Below are 17,388 nucleotides of genomic sequence, written 5' to 3' on the forward strand. Positions count from 1 at the left end.
CCTTTATTGAATTTTGTATGTGGATTTATGTTGTTGTTTTTTTAAACCCAAAAGTAGAATTCGCCGGTCTCTTGTCCACGCACAATGCGTCTGGTGCGCGCAACCTGTTGTGCGTCTCCGTCCCAGACTCTGTGGATCGCCTGTCTTTGATGATGGCGACATCTGGTGGTGCAGCGAGGACACTGCGGGTTAAAGCGAACTCTCCCTCCTTGTCCCTGGATTCCTTCCGTAGCTTACCCGTTTGCTGTCGCACTTTCTCTGTAACTTACTGAGGAGAAAAAATAAAGACAGTCTCTGCGGGAATATCTGTTTAACGCCGTATCGATGCCACCATGGACTCCTGTGAACCGCAGCTAATCGATGACTGCCTGATTCAAATTTTTACATTTCTTACCCAGGAAGATTTAATTAATGTTTCAAGTGTGTGTAAGGTAAGGAGTGTCCACCATGCGGAAGTAGCGCCAAAATAACAAAAATCGTGACTTGTGTCTGATTGCAAATCTGTATTTCAGGATTGGCATGAAGCTGCAGAGACTCCTTGGTTATGGAGGTGATTTGTTTGCCAGTTTTATAACATAAAGCGTGATATTAAAAGTCGATGGGCGTGGAAATCGTGATAACGCGCATGTAAACATTGGACTGTGTGCTCTCCTCAGGAGGATGTGTCTGCAGCGCTGGGGTTTCTGTAACCTCGCAGTCTTGGGGAGTGAACAGGCGAATCACTCCTGGAAGAGATACTTCCTGCGACGATCCCACTTGGAGAAGAACATGACGAAAGGTCGCACAGGAGGCTATACCTGCAAAAGCCTCAGGGGGCACACAGGTGTGGTCTGTATGTGTGTGCGCGTCACTGGAGTCTCCTTTACATCATTGTTAGTATAGTTAACTAGAACTAAACTAAAAGAAGGAGGGCAAAATATTTTAGCTAACAACAATTTTTTTTAAAAAAGAAAGAAAGTGGAGTAAATGAATAAATATCAGGAATCAACTTTAAACACTGAAAAATGAAATTAAGCTGAAAAGGAAATAAATAAACGTAAAATAATCTTGTATTAATCTTGACTGCTGAGGAAAATGTCCGTGCCTTTTACATGCTCAATGCAATAAAAATAGAAACAAACTCTGAGTATAGTGACAGCCAGGATTGTCAATCACTTCAAACTTACCAATCTCAGCCTGGAAAGGATCAAACTCTTACAGTTGGAGTACAACTATAAAGATTATACAGTGCAGTATCTCATATATGAGAACCTTGGTGTAAAAGGGAGAAAGTGTCATTAATGGATGGGGTAAGAAGTAATTACAGATAATCCAGTAACCACCACAGCTGGAAAAGCTCCCTTGTAGCGCTCAGTCCTGCATCAGAGCAGCGAGCCCGCGGATGATGCTGAGGATTTTCCTCTCAGACACCTCCGCCACAGGCTCAAGTTCCACCCCCAGAAGATGACCAGCCTTCCTGGTCATCTGGATCAGTTTGCTGGCACAGCTGCTTTCACCCCGCTGCCCCGGCATACTGCTGCATTAAAAAAAAGTAAACGTAACAACATACTTGCCACCATGGAGTGACAGAATATACACAACTCTGCAGATTGTGAGAATGTTATTAAAACATACAGTTTATAATTATCTTTATTTGTCAACAAAATAGGCACAAAGAAGTCGACAGTTAATCACACATTTGTGACGTAAAACCCGTTATGAGCTTATTATTAAATCTACCCCTAAAGACAAAAATACTCAAACTTTGTTTATTTTAAAAAAAAATTAAACTGCGAAACGCAAATTAGCAACTGATTTGTAGAAACTAACTTAACTCAAACTAAAAATAAAACCAAAATTAAAATAAGTTAAAAAAAATAGCAAAACAAAAATGTGACAATTCAGGCTTGCATGCCGTTCTTTATGTCTATTTTCTTTGTCTGTGGTCTGTTTTCCTTTCCATCAGGCCAGGTTGTGGGGTTTGTTTACCTAAAGGCAATTTCAAGCCAGCTTCCAGATTTCTGGAGCCACAACGCCACAGTCTGCAGTGCTTCTTCTGATGGGACGGTCCGAGCATGGAACATCCAAAACGTCAGTGCTAGAAGTATCTGCACCATTGCAAAGTAGTGTCTTATTTTTATCTGCTTAACATAAATTGTGCATTCAGCTAGATAAATATCGCCTTTGCTTTAAACTTCTGACTTAAATTGAATTTCTGACAGGAAACATATCAAATCTGAACATTATGTGTCAAATCCTGGTCTTTTCTGTCCGTACTGAAGCTTGGAGGATACATTTCTAATAAGTCATGAGGTTTTTTTGTTTGTTTTTTAGATCTTCAGTGCCACAAAGTTAACGCAGAAATACTACACGTGCTGTACTGTTCTGTAACAGTATATATCTTTATTGCTGAGCCAAAATCTCTCCGACGGTTCTCCTGTATTGTTTGAAAGTCTTCTGGGAGAAATGTTTGTCACTTAGGCAGTAACACACAGTTGCACCCTTTTTTTTCTCAGGGTGAGCCCCTGTGGTGTAGTCCTGTACAGAGTCCTCTGATGAAGATTTTAAGTGATGAACAGCATGAAGTTGTGATCACAGCAGATTCTCAGGGCCTGATTAAGACCTGGCAAGGCCAAACTGGCCAGGAGTTGGCCTCCTTTTCTACTTCCTCATCACACTGTACACTGCTACAGTACAACATAGACAATGATTGGTTTCTAACCGTAAGTAACCACAGCATTTCTAAGTTTCTTATTAGAAAATGAAATACAATCATTTTAAAGTAAGATTTATTATATTGCCTTCCAGGTTGGAACTGGTCAGGGATCTGTGTGTACACTAGCAGGTCCTTCGTTGACTAAAAAGTCCAGTATTATAGTGTATGACACCTTTAGTGTCAACATACTCCTCGCTTCACCTGACAAGAAATGGATCACAGCTGGAACTACGGAGAATAACGATTTTTTTCCAAAGGTATTTGTTTATATTGTCTTCAGCGGCTCTGCTGTACGCTGATTATTTTACCACATTACCTCTGTATAAGTGACTCATGTAGAAAATATATGTTGCACAGTTGGAGTAGTCAAAAGCATTTATAGATATAGAGTTCTGCATTTTGTGTTTTGTTTTTTTTTCTGCTAGGTGTTTTACACTGAGAGTTTGACCTCTCCGTCGGAGGATGAAGAGCCCCTTTGCCAGTCTGTGCCAGTCATTGGGTGCCGGGCTGCTGTCTTCATACCCACCCAGCCTGCCAGACTGGCTGTCCTTCACCACAACGACCTCGAACACAAAAATGATATAACCATCTTTGATATCATCATGAAAAAGACTAAGTACAAATCCGAGATCATAGGTGAGGACTCAGATATGTGCACACTAACTAGTAAAAGTCAGACTTTAAAACACAAAAAGGAAAACTCTTTACAGCCACTGCAGGTACTTGAACATATGCAGTTTGATGTATTTGTCGTTTTGAGTTTTGCTTACTTCCTCGAATAATAAAAATTCCATGATTTCAACACATATATAAGATAAGTAAATTAGAATAAAGTGTTAAAGAAAACTGTGTATCTACGTTTGTTTCTGAACACAATATTGGTGAGTGATGTTTCAGGGACAAAAAAGCCCGACATGCCAAGTACAGCACTCACTGCAACTTTGAAATACCAGAAAGCAGCGCACCCACAGATCTGTTTTAAAGGCGGTTTTTCAACTGGAAAAAATGATGTACCAGTCTTATTGCTGTAATTTTAGATCCACATGTTAAGCCTAGACTTTCTTATATTTTCTTAAATATTTGCCTTGTACAAGTGTAATCTGAGTCTCCTTTACATTTTAGTCCAGCAGGTCGAGTCTTTCCCCTTGACACTGAATGCCTTGTCCTCAAACATCCTCCTAGCAGCCAAGGATAGCAACTGCATAGTGCTGGCAGCTGGTGAACAACTATGGGTTTACTCACTGAAAGGAGTCATGCTTGCTAGCTTTAAAGAACATACTCTGCCAATCTCTTCCATATGTGTGGTAGGCTGTTTCCTCATTTGGAATTCAGAGACATTCCCATTAGCTGCTGAAATTCTTGATTTACATAATACCATTTTTGTGAAAAGTTCACAATATTAGTGCCTGTAAATGATCGGTTTATGTTGTTTTCATGTTGCAGGACAGTTTTCGTGTTGTAACAGCATCCAAGGACCTTTCCTTACGAGTGCTAACCTGGAAAAATGACAGAGACTATGGGTTGACACTGGAGAGCCGATACCACTTACTGGGAGGCTCTCACACAATGTCCAGGTACTGTAAGCTGTGGTCTTTTAGTATCCCTTCTGTATCAACACTATCCATGCCATTTTATCATCAATAATTACTGAAAACAAGCATGTCTTTGACATTATGACCTGAGTATCACATAATATTTACACCATACTCTGTTCCAGAGGGTTTACTCACGTCGCCTGTGACTACTCCAGCATTGTGGCATCGGTTGAAGGGAATGATGGAAAAGATGTCCTAAAAGCTTATTCCTTCAATGCCTGAGCATCACAGCCTCACAAAAGTGCCTGCATTTAGTTTGCACCACTCACTAGAGGGATCAACATTTCTTTTTTTGTTATATGCATTTTCTTTGGTAGCACTATGCTTATAATATAAATGAAAGTAATACAGTTAAGGATCCCTGTGGTACTTATGAGAAAGGCATCAGTAGTATTGTGTTGTGAGAAGTCTGTATAAGTGTAAGATTTGTGTTTGAGCGCTACGCTTTTAGAGCTGAGGTATGTGTTGAATGTGACCAGGCTTACGGCCCAGCATACTTAAAGAATACAGTATTCTCATCAGCTGTTTTTCACTATGTTATTTGGAATCTACTGAGGCAGGTTAACATATAAATGTTTATATTACACATTAAACAACTTTGACACAAGGCACAAAAGCATCCTTGTCTTTCCACAGTGTCAGTGCACCAAACATAGATTAGTGGCTATATATTATGTTACAGGGAAGGGAGACGTGGGCGTCTCATCTGCTTCTACTGCAGATCTCATGTCCTCAAGAATACACCTTAAGACTCTGATCATGGACTCGTACACTTTGCTGCTGTCCTCTGAATTAATATCCACCTGTTAAAACACAAACGTGATTCTTGAGTTGTCAGAACAAACTAGAAGCCGTACATGAACTGAATTATTCAATTGATCACAAGTGATTCAGTGTGTTGGTTTTTGTTACCCAGGTGAAAGCCTTGATAGTACGATTCAGGAATGTATTTTCAATCTCCTCTGGTATTTTCAGCATGTGAGCCATGCAATCCAATATGCATGTTAATGTTTCTTTAGGGGCCTAAGAGAAGATGACAAAGAGGATTACACTAAACACTTTGGAGCAATTTAATGTGATACTGCTTTTGTATTAAATCTTAAACTGCACACACTGACCTGATCGAGTGTGTTTAGGATCGTTTGAGCATCCGTCTCGTCGGGGTCCAGGGCTTTGGCATCCTGAATAGAGATGACTGGCTCTTTAAGCTGCTCTAGCCACGCCCACATGAGTCCAGTGAGGATGAAGGGATCTCGCTCCATGCACAGCCTTTCCCATGCACCTCCTTGATTTAGCTCTGCCTGCATACGTGAATACACGTGTTTCTGTATTAATCCATTTCAAGATTGAGTGGGTTTCTGTTATTCTATCATTATTATTACTATTTTGTCACACAGGAAAAAACTATACATGGCAAAGACAAAAATGCTTTGGGAGTGGCTTTGAACAACACTCCATGCAGATGTGGCTGTGAACTGCATACAGACAAAGCATTGTGGAACTAAGCTACATGCATGCTTTCTTTTTCTGCTATCACCACTCTAATACTAATGTGAGTTAAATACCTGCCAAGTCAAAACTTTTCTGTTGTGTTCCTCATGCCCATCGACAAAAAGGTCCACTGCCAGAGCTTGTGCCACAAGCAATCTCCTGGAATCCAGGGACAACTCTGACTGCAGGGTGATAAATGGCACCTCTGATTGTTCCTCTTTACCTTGAGATTTCACCCCATTCATTCCTAGCTCTTCCCTCTGCTCAGCCTTCCATCTGGACAATATGCTACCCTTTTTGGTAGGTTCATTGTTTCCTACTGACTCGCTACGTTGGATTGTTTTCCTCTTCACTTTCTTCAGCAGAATGGCTCCATCTTTTTGGTTTTCCTCATTCTTAACGCACCAAAGTGAGCCTGTTGAGTTGTGGGAGGTATCGGATGTGTTGCTACTACAACCATGAGACTGGGAAGCGGGGAACTCAGATAGGCAAATGAACATTTCAATATTGCTCTGTGACAGGGAGGTCAGAGGATGCGTGAGAAGGTTCAGCTCTGACCCCAACCGTCTCAAGTCGGACTCACTGTAGCTCAGACTTTTACGATGGTAGAAGATGGGGGGCTCGTTAAAATGTCTTGGTAAAGTGGGTGAACCTGGTAAGCGGGGTTCCTTTATATCAATATCCATCTTCTCGATAATGCTGAGACACATTTCAATGTCATGGATATCAGGGGCCTCCAGAATATCTTCCTCAATCACCTGTCGATTCTCTGCAATGTCCAGCAGCAGCCTAGACACTAACTTAACAATCTTTGGCAGGTGCCTCAACTCCTTCCTCTCATAGCCATGCAGCATATGTCTCTGACGGTTCAGGTACTGGGACAGAGTAACTGGATTGGATCGAGGCTCAGCACAGGAAAACACACTCCTTAAGGGGTTAAGGAATTGAACAAATTGTCTGACACAACGCAGCTGACCTCGGGTTTGGATGGAATTAGGGCGTTTGGCACGTACATATAAAATAGCCTGGTTGGCTGTCATTCTAGTAGCATAGGCCAAAAAACATGCTATCAGAACACCTGGAGGGTCAGAAAAGACATTTTGTTAGCTCTGTGTAGTGTGCAGATGAAAGATTTTACCATTTCAAACAGATTTTATAGGAAACTACACGCAAAGCTACCTGTTCTGCCGAGACCAGCGTGACAGTGGATCGCTATTTTTCCCTCTTGCAGCGCAAAGGCCATGACCTTCACCATGTCCAGCACAGTGCTGAGGCTGGCCACGCCATAGTCACTCCAACCAAAATTATAGAAATAAACTGAAATTGCAAAATGTTTTTGGTTAAATTTACTGAACTCTACACTGCTGAATCAGGAATTTCATAAAGCACTTACTGTTATTTTCCATGAAGACCTCAGGGAGGTATGAAAACCCACTCTGTAGCTCCAGTGGATTGCCACAGCTAGCATGTTCACCAGGGATCTGCAAGTTGATCACTGTTTTAATACCATTCCTTCACATACACACACACACACACACAGAGATAGAGAACACTTCATTAGTCTTATTTTATCTGAACATTCTCAGATAGACGTTGAAAACTGCTGACCGCAAAGTTTCATATACCTTCTGAACTGATCAATAATGTTATACTTCTCAATGATTTCTGTTGAAGGTCTGGACATGGCAAGAAGGTGATCAGTAATCCTACAACAACAGTGGAGAGTATGTTACATAGCAGCCACCTTTCTCAGTTTACCTAACAGGACTTCAAAGAGACATTAAAATTGAAAACATCAAACTCAAACAGAGAATTCTGGTAAATTAACTACTGAAGCACAAAGATTGCCTACCAGGATGAGTAGAGGCCCCTAATGGCCTGTTGGTCATCACTCCAATAACTTGGATTGTCATACTTGCAGGCTTGACCTCCACAACCGATTGAGCACTGCATATGCCCAGGGACAACATAACGTATGGCTTCTCCTACCATTGTGTACTTTGATCTGGGGGCTCTGACTGCAGTTATTATAGAAAAATAAAAGGGAAAATAATAAAAAATATATAATATCACACATTCATTTCTTTTAAGCTTCCTTTGCTTAAATCTGTTCTCTAAATGTAAATCAGAGTTATTTGATTAGAGATTTGATTAGCGATAGTGTCAAAATCCTTTAAGAAGTCTCAAATACACAACTGTTGCACAGCACAGAGATTGTCAAATGTAGGCTGTACTGTAACACCTAAATAGTTAAGATCATCAGTGCTCACTTATAAGTGTTTAATCCTTGTTTGGCATTGCAAGTTATCAGCGCGTTGCAGTAAAAATAGCTACTGTTCTGGCATGACTTTGATGTGGCTTTATTGGTGAAGTAAAAATACAACTGTAGCTCATCAGTTAATAACATTTTAGTTATTAAACTGAAGGGTTTGCAGCATTTGTACTATACTTACTGTATTCCATCAGAAATCCACCTCTTGTCTTTGCATGGGATGCCATATGAACAGTCACTTAGGCTGACGGTCATAGCAGAGCCTTGATCATGGATTCTAGAAAAATGTATCTCATAAATAACTGGATGTCAAAACTCATAATCATGTATGACTGATACTGAGAGAACAAAATATTTTTAGATGTAACATGTTACAGAGAACTGTTTTCAGCAACAGTCAAAGATCAACATCATAAGTCACTTGCAGTCAAATGTAAAGCATATTAAACAGTTTCAAAGGATTTACCATCAGCCATTGTTAGCTTTTTCTCCCCCTTTTACCTCATCATATTACAGAATTTATTCTTACCCCTTAAAACCAGCATGCAGAAGAACCAAATGTCAAACAGCTTCAATCAATCGAACAATGAAAACTAAGTAAATAAAAAGAAAAATATTAAATCAGTTATTTACCTTCAGCAGTTGACTCACGAACAAATAGTGCCACCATTTCTGACATCAACCTCAACAGCTCTGACTGGCATCTTTCCATCTTTCCATCCCCGGCTCTGCGTAAAGTCAATCCTGTGGCCTTACTTTATTTGATTCGTCGCAGATTATCTCCTGTGGGGGCAATACAAGTTCCCCTCGATCCTGTGTGCTCCTTTGTGAGAATCTATCTATCCCACCAGACCGGGAATAAATAAATATGTGATATGTTTTGAAAAGAAGCAGAGATTGTGTCCCAACTAGTTACGTGTACAAGATCCTTAGCCTGAATGTAAGGATATTCTTGACTCCTCCCAGATTAGACTACTAATCTTATCAGGAACGGGTATAAAAGAGAGCCTCTACTCCTCAACAGAACACTAGCCACATTTGCATTGCCTTCTAATGATCTAATGCAAATTTTGCTTTTTAGTACACACATAATATTCTCGTAACACCTGACCAAACTGGATTGCACTATGTAGACTATGCATTTTATTAACTATAAGAACATTTTTAGATGTGAACAGACATAAAGAGATTTCTAATATCAGTACACTTAAGCTTCCAAACTCTGCTGTGACAAATAGTAGGATCATAGTGGCATAGCAAGTTGGTAAAATCTTATTGGCTTATCTTGCTAAAGCTGGTTAGCTTCAGGTTAGAGAGGAGAGATCAGTTTATTGTGTGGAGCTTTTCAAGAGACTGCAAAGGCAACAATCTCAATTTAATGTAAAATGCTGCTGTTCATATCACAGTCAAATGTGACTAAAACATTATTGACTTGATTATATCTAAACTAAAATTGTTTATTGTGTGAAGTGGGTTTTAAAATTTTCAGCATATATTAATGCACCACTGTCATTCAAATGGCTGCATCAGTGTGCATAAACACTCTATTTTCACAAGGTTTTATATTACTTTTTACTATTTTCTTTGTGTTTATGTGAGTAAATAAACAATACGAGTAATGAGTAATATTTTAAATAACATCTAAAAATGCATTTTTAAATTTTCTGTTACTCCAATACACCAAATCCACCTGTGCGGTCTTGAGCATGTGACAGTGGAAAAAGGAGAAAGGTGTTTCAAATTCATGACATCAAATGTCAATAAGGCGAAATCCGGGTGAGTTTGATTATCAATGCATAATCCCAGTAATACAGTCAAGTGTAAAGAAAAATATTAGAAGCTGTCACATAAATGTATTGAACTTTTCACCTCCAGGAGTAAATTATTATCAGTCAGGTTGCTTTTTTGTTTTGTTTTTTAAATCTAGCAATGATACTGTTCCAACTTAATGAAATCACTGTTTCTGGTCACAAGTGACAAAACAAGTGACTGCACGACACAAGACATGTCTTGTGATCCCTTCAAACAAGCATGTGATGCTTAGATTTAATCTACACACTCTTATCTCCAACCATAAACATAACAGGTCCTTTTCAGTCAATTCTGAAAAAGTTAATTTAACAGAGTGCACTTCAGTCAGAAACCAGCTCTGCCACAAGTATTAAAGACTGGATTTACAATAAGCTTACAAATCTGGTTTATAGGTGAAGAAGAATACTGGGGATGGAAGAAACAGTCACAGTAAAAATGAAATAACTTACCATAAAATCCTCCATTACATGCAGTTTTCTTGTATTCACATAGTTTTTTGAGAAAACATAGATAATGTATTTATGTACAGTGCCTCTGTGTATTTAAGGTGATAACTAACATTAATACATTCACATAAAGAGACGTTATTATGCTTTTCCTTATTTTCCATCATATATACAATCATGTGGGGAAAAAAAAGGTTGTTGCAGAACTCTGTGCAGTTCTGTGAAAAACCAAGACTACCGCACAATTAAATAACTTGTGGGTCACCTTCAGCAGCAATAACATCAACTAAACATTTTATACATGACCTTATCACCTTATCACCATATCATCTCACATCTTTGCAAAGGAATTTTGACCTACTCTTCTTAATAACATTGCTTTGGTTCATGGAGGTGCAGGTATTCATTTATGAGCAGCTCTGTTGAGGTGCTGCCACAACATTTTAATCATGTTGAGGTCTGCACTTTGACTGGGTCATTGCAACACATTGATTTTTTAAAATGTTTTCCGCCCTTGTGTTGTAGATTTGCTTCTGTGCTCGTACATTGTCCTGTAGCACGACCCGCTTTCAGATAAGCTTTAGCTGTCAAACACATGGCCTCACATTTGACAGCATAGTCAATGACTGCAAGGTGTCTGGGTCCCGTGGCTGAAAAACAAGACCAAATCATCACCACTCCACTACTGTGCTGACAGTTAGTATGAGGTATTTCTGCTGGTATGGTGTGTTTGGTTTTCAGCAAATGTGGGGCTGGGCATCAAGATCTCTTCTTTCTGAAAGGAGGACTTCTTTCAGAAGTCTTCTGGCTTTCTCTGAAGCATCTGTGCAAACCTAAGCAATGCTGCCATGTTAGAGAGCAAAAACCTTTTCCTGGTAACACTTCCAAAAATGCAATACATCCTGTCTTTTTCCAGTTGCATTTTCATGAACTTTAACTATACTAACTTCTGAGGGTTTTTTCTGCTCTTAAGTCTGTATCAGGTCATAGGAGTTAAACCCTCCTACTGTACAAAGCCTTTTGTTTTATGCAAATTTGCTCTAGGGATGCACTTTGCTCAGTGGCAATAGATATTTTTCACGGACAGACAAAACAAAGATCAAACTGTCAAACATCAATGGAAAAAGTTACATTTATGAAGCAAGTAGTAAAATAGCTAGTTTTGTTTTAGTGTACATGGCACGTTCTTTGTATGGAAGAGAATAATTTCTTTCCAGAATTCTAAGAAAAAAAAATTCTGGAAAAGAAAAAAAAAGGGATGTGCCCACTTTTTCCTCTTCCGTAGCTTTGCCAAAAGAGTCAGCATCCTATACCGTTTATTCGAATACTCAGTTTTTCCTACAGATGGCAGCAGATATACATGTGTCCGCCGCTACAGGTCAGCAGTTAGCCCGCCTGTTCGTTGTATTTCTATGACAACAAACGGTTTGGATGAAGATTTCCGTGCTCCACATAAGCAAACTAAAAGGCATTATGGGAAACGAGTTCTTTTGTGGGATTGCCAGGCCAGTTTGCTGGCTTCACCTTCTACAAGTACTAGATTTCCCGACAGGCAGTAGGAGCGGGTGGGCGTTTTCCCAGCTGATAGCGTAGGTGCATCTCATTAAACCAAACGGACCATTCAGCTGTTTTGAACAAGCGTGACAAACTAGCGGAAGAGAAGAAATATGATCTTCAAAATAAAGCACAAAAACGCGCATATTATGTGACAGCATCAATCATTTTCTATATGTTTTATACACTCTAAAATATGTCTGTCCTTTCTTCTTTTTTTATTACGCACACAAGGCAAAACAAATCAGCTATCACACATGGTAGGGAAGTTATTTTTCTTCGCCAGTGCTTTATTTTGAAAGTAAGAACCGGATTTGCATACACTTTCTCTCGCCTTTGCAATTGGTATTCCTGCTCCCCGCACTGTCGCTCCGACAAGCCGGGAGAACGGAGAAGAAAACACAGGAGCGCAACGATGGAGCGTCTGTAAGCAGTAACAGCGGACTCCGCTGACGAAGATAACTGAACGGAGTCATCTACATGACCAAAGAAACAAGACCGGCAACAAGAAACGCAAACGTAACAATCATGCAATTTAAATACAGAAGAATTTGAGCAACCGCTCCTTCTTCAAGGTTACACCGCTTGAAGACGCCCTGACATCATCCTGTCGCAGATCAGCTTGGTTGATCTTCACCGGTGGCGATCATGTCCGTGGAAGAGCAGGGATACCCCGACGCTGTGCTGTTGATGGAGGCCGGCCCGGAGTGGTTGCGAGCCGAGATCGGGCGTCTCTCCCGGGAGCTGAGTGAGACCACGAATGAGAAGATCCAGGCGGCAGAATACGGGCTGGCGGTACTGGAAGAGAAGCAGCAGCTCAAGCAGCAGTACGAAGACCTGGAGATTGAGTACGAGGCCGTCCGACAGGAGCTCGATCAGCTAAAAGAGGTAGGCAGTGTATTAAAACAAATGAAATAAAATCACAGAATATGTAAAGATTAGAATGTCATCCAGGATTAATAGGCCCCTAACATAAACTCTAAAACTATAAAAAATTCTATTCAAGAGTACATATTAAGAGCACATTGTCATTTTCATTGGATGTGCAAACTCGCCACTATAATATTCAATATAGGGGCTTACGGTGATTTAATGTGTCATTAGGCCAGGCATCTGCCTCTTCCTACAAGGTCAAAACTGTAAGCAGAGGAAGGGATGCTTTCTGTTCCCCACCCCCTCCATACACAGCACAGGGTATTCCCCATTTGACTGCCACTTTTATTTATTTATGCTGCAGCTCTTAGGCCCCTTCTTCAAGACATTCATGTCTGGCTCAAAGCTAGAATAAGTCCAGTGTGTTTCCACATACGTTTATCTAATCAGTGCTTATCACGAGCAGATTTCCCAAGTGTACAATTAAGATTTTTAGTTCAGCAATACTTGTTGAGTTGTGTTAAGTACCAGACATAAAAGCAGTGCATTGTTTTAGAAATAACACTGAGATCCACAGATTGCTTGTTAAAGTTTTCTGTGTAGTCAGGCGAGTCCTGCAAACAAGAATATCTTGTTAAGCAGGGAAAAGGCGGGAGTACGTTTGAATTTTGAACCTTCCCGCTTAACAGAGGGATGAACAAATTTCAGAGGAAGCCAGATGAGTTGTGACCCTTTGGGGGAATGGAAAGAATGTTGAGTGCAATGGTTCAAGCTGGTCTTGAGAGTCAGATAAAGGGTGTGACTGTTTTTCTGAACAGTGGTCCTACTTATTCCCTAACGTCATATCACAGCGTGTCCATTTTTCTTCGCTGGAGTAGCAGTTTGTCACTGCGTTGTGATTTTAGATGGAGAGAAGTATGACTTCAGAGCAGTTTGGCGCAAAAGTCCCTCCAGCTGCTGTGTACCTCTCATTCTTCTTTCTCTGCCCACTCATGGTAAAAAAAAAAAAGTTTCCGGCACTGAGGCAGGCTTATTCATAGTTGCTCACATCCTCCTTTAATATGGATTCTTCTTGTGTCCCCCTCCACTAAGCAAAACAACTAAAATGTGTGAGAGTGTCCTTCGTGATAAACCCTTTAGTGCCTTGCCAGATCTCTGCTCATTGCTTCCTTTGCATTTGGAGACACATGCAGAGATGTTTTCCAGCTCTCTGCTTCTCCCTCTTGTTTCTGCCTGTCTTCCTGTGGCCCACTCTCTTGTGGTTGTTAAAATAGAGAGGAGGAGGTCTTTGGGCTGTCTCAGCAACTGCTGCTTGGATTTTCCCATGCATTTTTTTTTTTTTTTTGCCAAGAGAGGATCACTTTGTCAGAATGGACTGACAGCTAAAAGCGCTGAATAGAAGAAAATGGATTAAAAGAGTAGCCATGGCAACAAACTAGAAGTGATTTAAAAATAAGTAGAAACATTTTTCTTACTTTTTTCTGCTATGCCTGTTGGAAAGAAAGGCATCGGTTGGGCTTGTACATTATCGTTGGTCTTCTTTCTCTTTCAAAATGGAGCACAAACATTCATCTATATGGGCAGTAAATGAGATGCGATGAAAACTGCCACAGTGTCGAGTTATGCTGGTTGCAGATCGCTGATCAGATGTTAACCTTTGAAAGATGATACCCAACTCCCAACCTAGTGTCTGGATATGAAGGGCAGAAGAGATGCTATCACAGGAGAAATACAAGCCCATTCTACACTAGGTAGTGGGTAACAAGCACAAGATATGGGGTAAAATGAAAAGCTTATGTCAGTCTCCACTTTAAGGACAACGTTATAATTCAGGATATTGTCTTGTAGGAAAAATATCATATGATTCAGTTGCTTTTGTCGCTCTCGTTGATAGAACTTTCTTTTAGGTCAGACGGACCAGTGTGGTTTTCCAACAACCGGGACCAAAGCACACATCTTTGGTCAGGTATAAATGCCACGTTCTCTTTGGTGCACAGCTGCTATTTGCACTAAAGGCGGCAATGTTTGGATTGTTAGTCTCTTTTCTCCGACTCGGATTGTCTGGCATATTTAGACGGTTGCTTAACACAGGATTCTGTTCAGTTACCCCAAACCTCCTTTTGCTTGTTGGCAAGCACAACCTGAATACAAAAGAAAACAATTGAGATTTATTCTTAGCAACTGAAATGCCTTCATAACACTGCGTTGCCTTCTCAAGGACAAAAAAATGCAGTGAGAAATCATCATGAGTGTAGGCAAATTTCCCCTGTCACACAGCCAGTCCTGAACCCCTCAACAGCACACACACACACACACACACACACACACACACACACACACACACACACACATTCCTCTTGAGGCAGGAAGATGGAGGAATCCCGTGCACTGCTGTTGCTTAGTAACTGCCCAGCTCTTTGCCTTAATTTGCCTTAACAGCCGTGCCGATTCCTCAGCAGGTTCTGCTTTTTGCGTACGTTTGTGGATGACTGCTGAGAGATAAGCTTGGAGCTAGCTAGAATAGTACACAGGACAAGGACTAGAAGCCGGCATGCATTGGTTAATTTTATTAATACAATCTTCCTGATGTTTTCTGCATCATTTCTATGTTTATTGGCGAGTATATCATGTGTACACCTGGGACTCTTAGCTCATCTGCTTTCCTGTTTTCTCACTGCACTCCAGCTACAAAATGATCCTGCCTGATGCAGTGATTCATCTTCTGGTGCATTATAATGAATGTGAGTCAGTTGGCCCAATGCCCTGTGCTGCCTCTGGGAGACCTTGACTATCATATTGCTCAGACTTTATCTTTTTCATACATTTCTTTTTGGTTAAGCTACTTTTCTTCTAATTTTTTTTGGGGGGGACACAGTATGTTGTATCTAAACCAGTCAACAGCTGATTTGTATCTAACAAGCAGCCTGGCTACTAATAAAGATATGAGTGTGGACTTTGACCAAGTTATCACTTATTGCACAGGTTCAGTCACAAGGTGAAGTAGTTAATGATAGTATACCAACTGGAGCAGTGTAAAAGCACAAGATGACTGACTCTACTGTTGTTCATATACTTATTTTAAGCTACTCACAGATTACATCATATGTCACACCTCCAGTCTGAGTAATGTACAGCTTCCTTTGTACAGTTTGTGAATGTGTGGAGAACTAGAGAGGTTTTGTATGCCCTTCTGGCTTTTTTGCACTTTATAAATGTATATACATTTTCAGGTGTAAAACTGATCTGCTTGCAGTTTTAATGTGTTTTTCAGCTCAAAAATACTGAACCCACCCTTATATGCTCCGAGGCCCCTTGCATGGAAAAATTTTAATAGTATGAAGGTCAAATTTTTCATGGAGTCACTAAATACACTAAAGTTATTGTACAAAAAAAGGGGGAAAACAGCTGATTGTGAGGGTGAACAGATCAGTTTGATCTCATTTCGTCATTCAATTGCACAGACGCCCTGTTCCTATCCTCCTAGTATACCAGCAGCATTGGAATTCAACCACACAATCAGAAAACTGAATTTTGTCAAGGTCGGTCGAACCCGGGTTCTCTGTGCTCGGCTGTTTGCTCTTTTGTGTGTTTCAGCTCACTGGGGTTAACTGGTCTTGAGTTTCACAGATGAAGAGAGACGGTTAAATGGCAGCAGGACACAGCGTATGACAAAGGAGCGATAGAGAGAGGCGTCCCATTGTAGTTACATTTGAAAGGATCGGTCAGTTTTGTCCCTTTTGAAATGGCAAAACCACTAAAGAATATATACCAATGTTCCTAGACAAAGCTATGTGGTGTGACTCTAAGCCCCGTGTTGTTAAATGGGTTGGATACGGATTGGACGTCAGTAGAAAATACGAGGTGGACACAGATCCATCTGGTGCCTTGTATGAAGAGTCGTAAATAAAGTCGCTCTCATTTGTAGTGCCAATGCAGGCTATGTTTCATCACCAGCTGCTTGTCTCTCACTTTTAGAATCTTTCTTTTTTTCTCTTCACACATTTCCTCCAACCATTCCTTTTGTTTCTCACTCTCTAAGCTTGAATATTTTCAATGGGCTTTCAATCTGTGTTATTTTGGACCTAATATGTGGCCTTTCAGTACTGTTTGGGGGTTTCTGATCTGCCCTTTTAGCCATAATTTCTTTTGCCCAATGGCAAGACTGCAGTTAAGGGGTAATCTTTTCTAAATGGCACTAAATAAAGTCCCAAATCCCCTTCCCTCTGGGCATAAGAGGATGAATCCCAGCCGCTATGCGCAGGGCTTACGGCAGTCTGGGAGTCTGCCAGGACCAACAAAACTCAGCAGCTTCCACTGTCGGGCACAGGTAGGTGCTTTTTGGGTTAATGCTTCGCAGAGGCTGTCAGGTCTTCTTGGGGAGCTGCCCTGTTCTCCTTTGTGTAGTTCATCAGCTGCGTCTGGTCCATAAGCCTACTCTAATGGCTGCCAAGCTGAGCAGTCTGTCCTCTGGGTGCCGTCGAGCCTGGCAATCTGTTCCCTGAGTCTCAGTTTTTCTAAAGGAGTGCAAAGTATTGTAACCACCACCTACACAATAAATTTACAAAGGAATTTCCACTATATCTTTTATGTTTCAAGACAAGAAAGGCCCACTAATGTATACTAATGTTACTTTCTGCTTTGCAGGAAGAT

General features: G+C 40.6%; 3 protein-coding genes across 7 annotated transcripts in view; 2 read left to right on the forward strand and 1 right to left on the reverse strand.

Annotated features, from left to right (window-relative positions):
• Nucleotides 1-168: 168 nt before the first annotated feature.
• fbxw12 (F-box and WD repeat domain containing 12) lies at nt 169-5,108 on the forward strand. The gene is made up of 10 exons (XM_085392812.1): nt 169-431; nt 513-550; nt 657-823; nt 1,946-2,070; nt 2,496-2,702; nt 2,788-2,952; nt 3,121-3,331; nt 3,818-3,999; nt 4,139-4,269; nt 4,413-5,108. Exons 1-10 carry the CDS (start codon nt 333-335, stop codon nt 4,510-4,512), a joined length of 1,425 nt encoding a protein of 474 aa, XP_085248938.1. The 5' UTR covers nt 169-332; the 3' UTR covers nt 4,513-5,108.
• ptpdc1b (protein tyrosine phosphatase domain containing 1b) lies at nt 4,962-8,967 on the reverse strand. Its single transcript, XM_085392811.1, has 10 exons — nt 8,687-8,967; nt 8,235-8,330; nt 7,634-7,799; nt 7,407-7,487; nt 7,175-7,293; nt 6,961-7,098; nt 5,856-6,859; nt 5,409-5,591; nt 5,203-5,313; nt 4,962-5,093 (listed from the first exon to the last, which is right to left on the reverse strand). Exons 2-10 carry the CDS (start codon nt 8,278-8,280, stop codon nt 4,962-4,964), a joined length of 1,980 nt encoding a protein of 659 aa, XP_085248937.1. The 5' UTR covers nt 8,281-8,330; nt 8,687-8,967.
• Nucleotides 8,968-12,217: 3,250 nt separating this feature from the next.
• LOC146645438 (protein bicaudal D homolog 2-like) overlaps nt 12,218-17,388 on the forward strand; it is a 39,857-nt gene continuing 34,686 nt past the window's right edge. For all 5 annotated transcript variants that reach the window (XR_014908990.1, XM_085392884.1, XM_085392885.1 and 2 more), the window contains exon 1: nt 12,218-12,753. Coding sequence is in view for 4 of the 5 variants with exons in the window: in XM_085392884.1 (XP_085249010.1) it covers nt 12,514-12,753 (240 nt within the window). In the remaining variant the exon portion in view is untranslated. The remainder of the gene's footprint in view (nt 12,754-17,388) is intronic.

This window comes from Rhamphochromis longiceps, linkage group LG20, assembly GCF_057381845.1.
Source record: "Rhamphochromis longiceps isolate RC_006_pf linkage group LG20, R_longiceps_female_GT1.1, whole genome shotgun sequence".
NCBI lineage: Eukaryota > Metazoa > Chordata > Actinopteri > Cichliformes > Cichlidae > Rhamphochromis > Rhamphochromis longiceps.

What these genes read in the sequence shown, in the direction of transcription:
- fbxw12 (XM_085392812.1), top strand. Translation starts at nt 333, where the DNA reads ATGGACTCCTGTGAACCGCAGCTAATCGATGACTGCCTGATTCAAATT. An exon ending in GAGACTCCTTGGTTATGGAG is followed by an intron (nt 551 to 656) that starts GTGATTTGTTTG and finishes TGCTCTCCTCAG; the next exon opens with GAGGATGTGTCTGCAGCGCT. An exon ending in GTACAAATCCGAGATCATAG is followed by an intron (nt 3,332 to 3,817) that starts GTGAGGACTCAG and finishes TTTACATTTTAG; the next exon opens with TCCAGCAGGTCGAGTCTTTC.
- ptpdc1b (XM_085392811.1), bottom strand. Translation starts at nt 8,280, where the DNA reads ATGGCATCCCATGCAAAGACAAGAGGTGGATTTCTGATGGAATACA. An exon ending in TGGATTTCTGATGGAATACA is followed by an intron (nt 7,800 to 8,234) that starts GTAAGTATAGTA and finishes TAATAACTGCAG; the next exon opens with TCAGAGCCCCCAGATCAAAG. An exon ending in TCCTAAACACACTCGATCAG is followed by an intron (nt 5,314 to 5,408) that starts GTCAGTGTGTGC and finishes ATCTTCTCTTAG; the next exon opens with GCCCCTAAAGAAACATTAAC.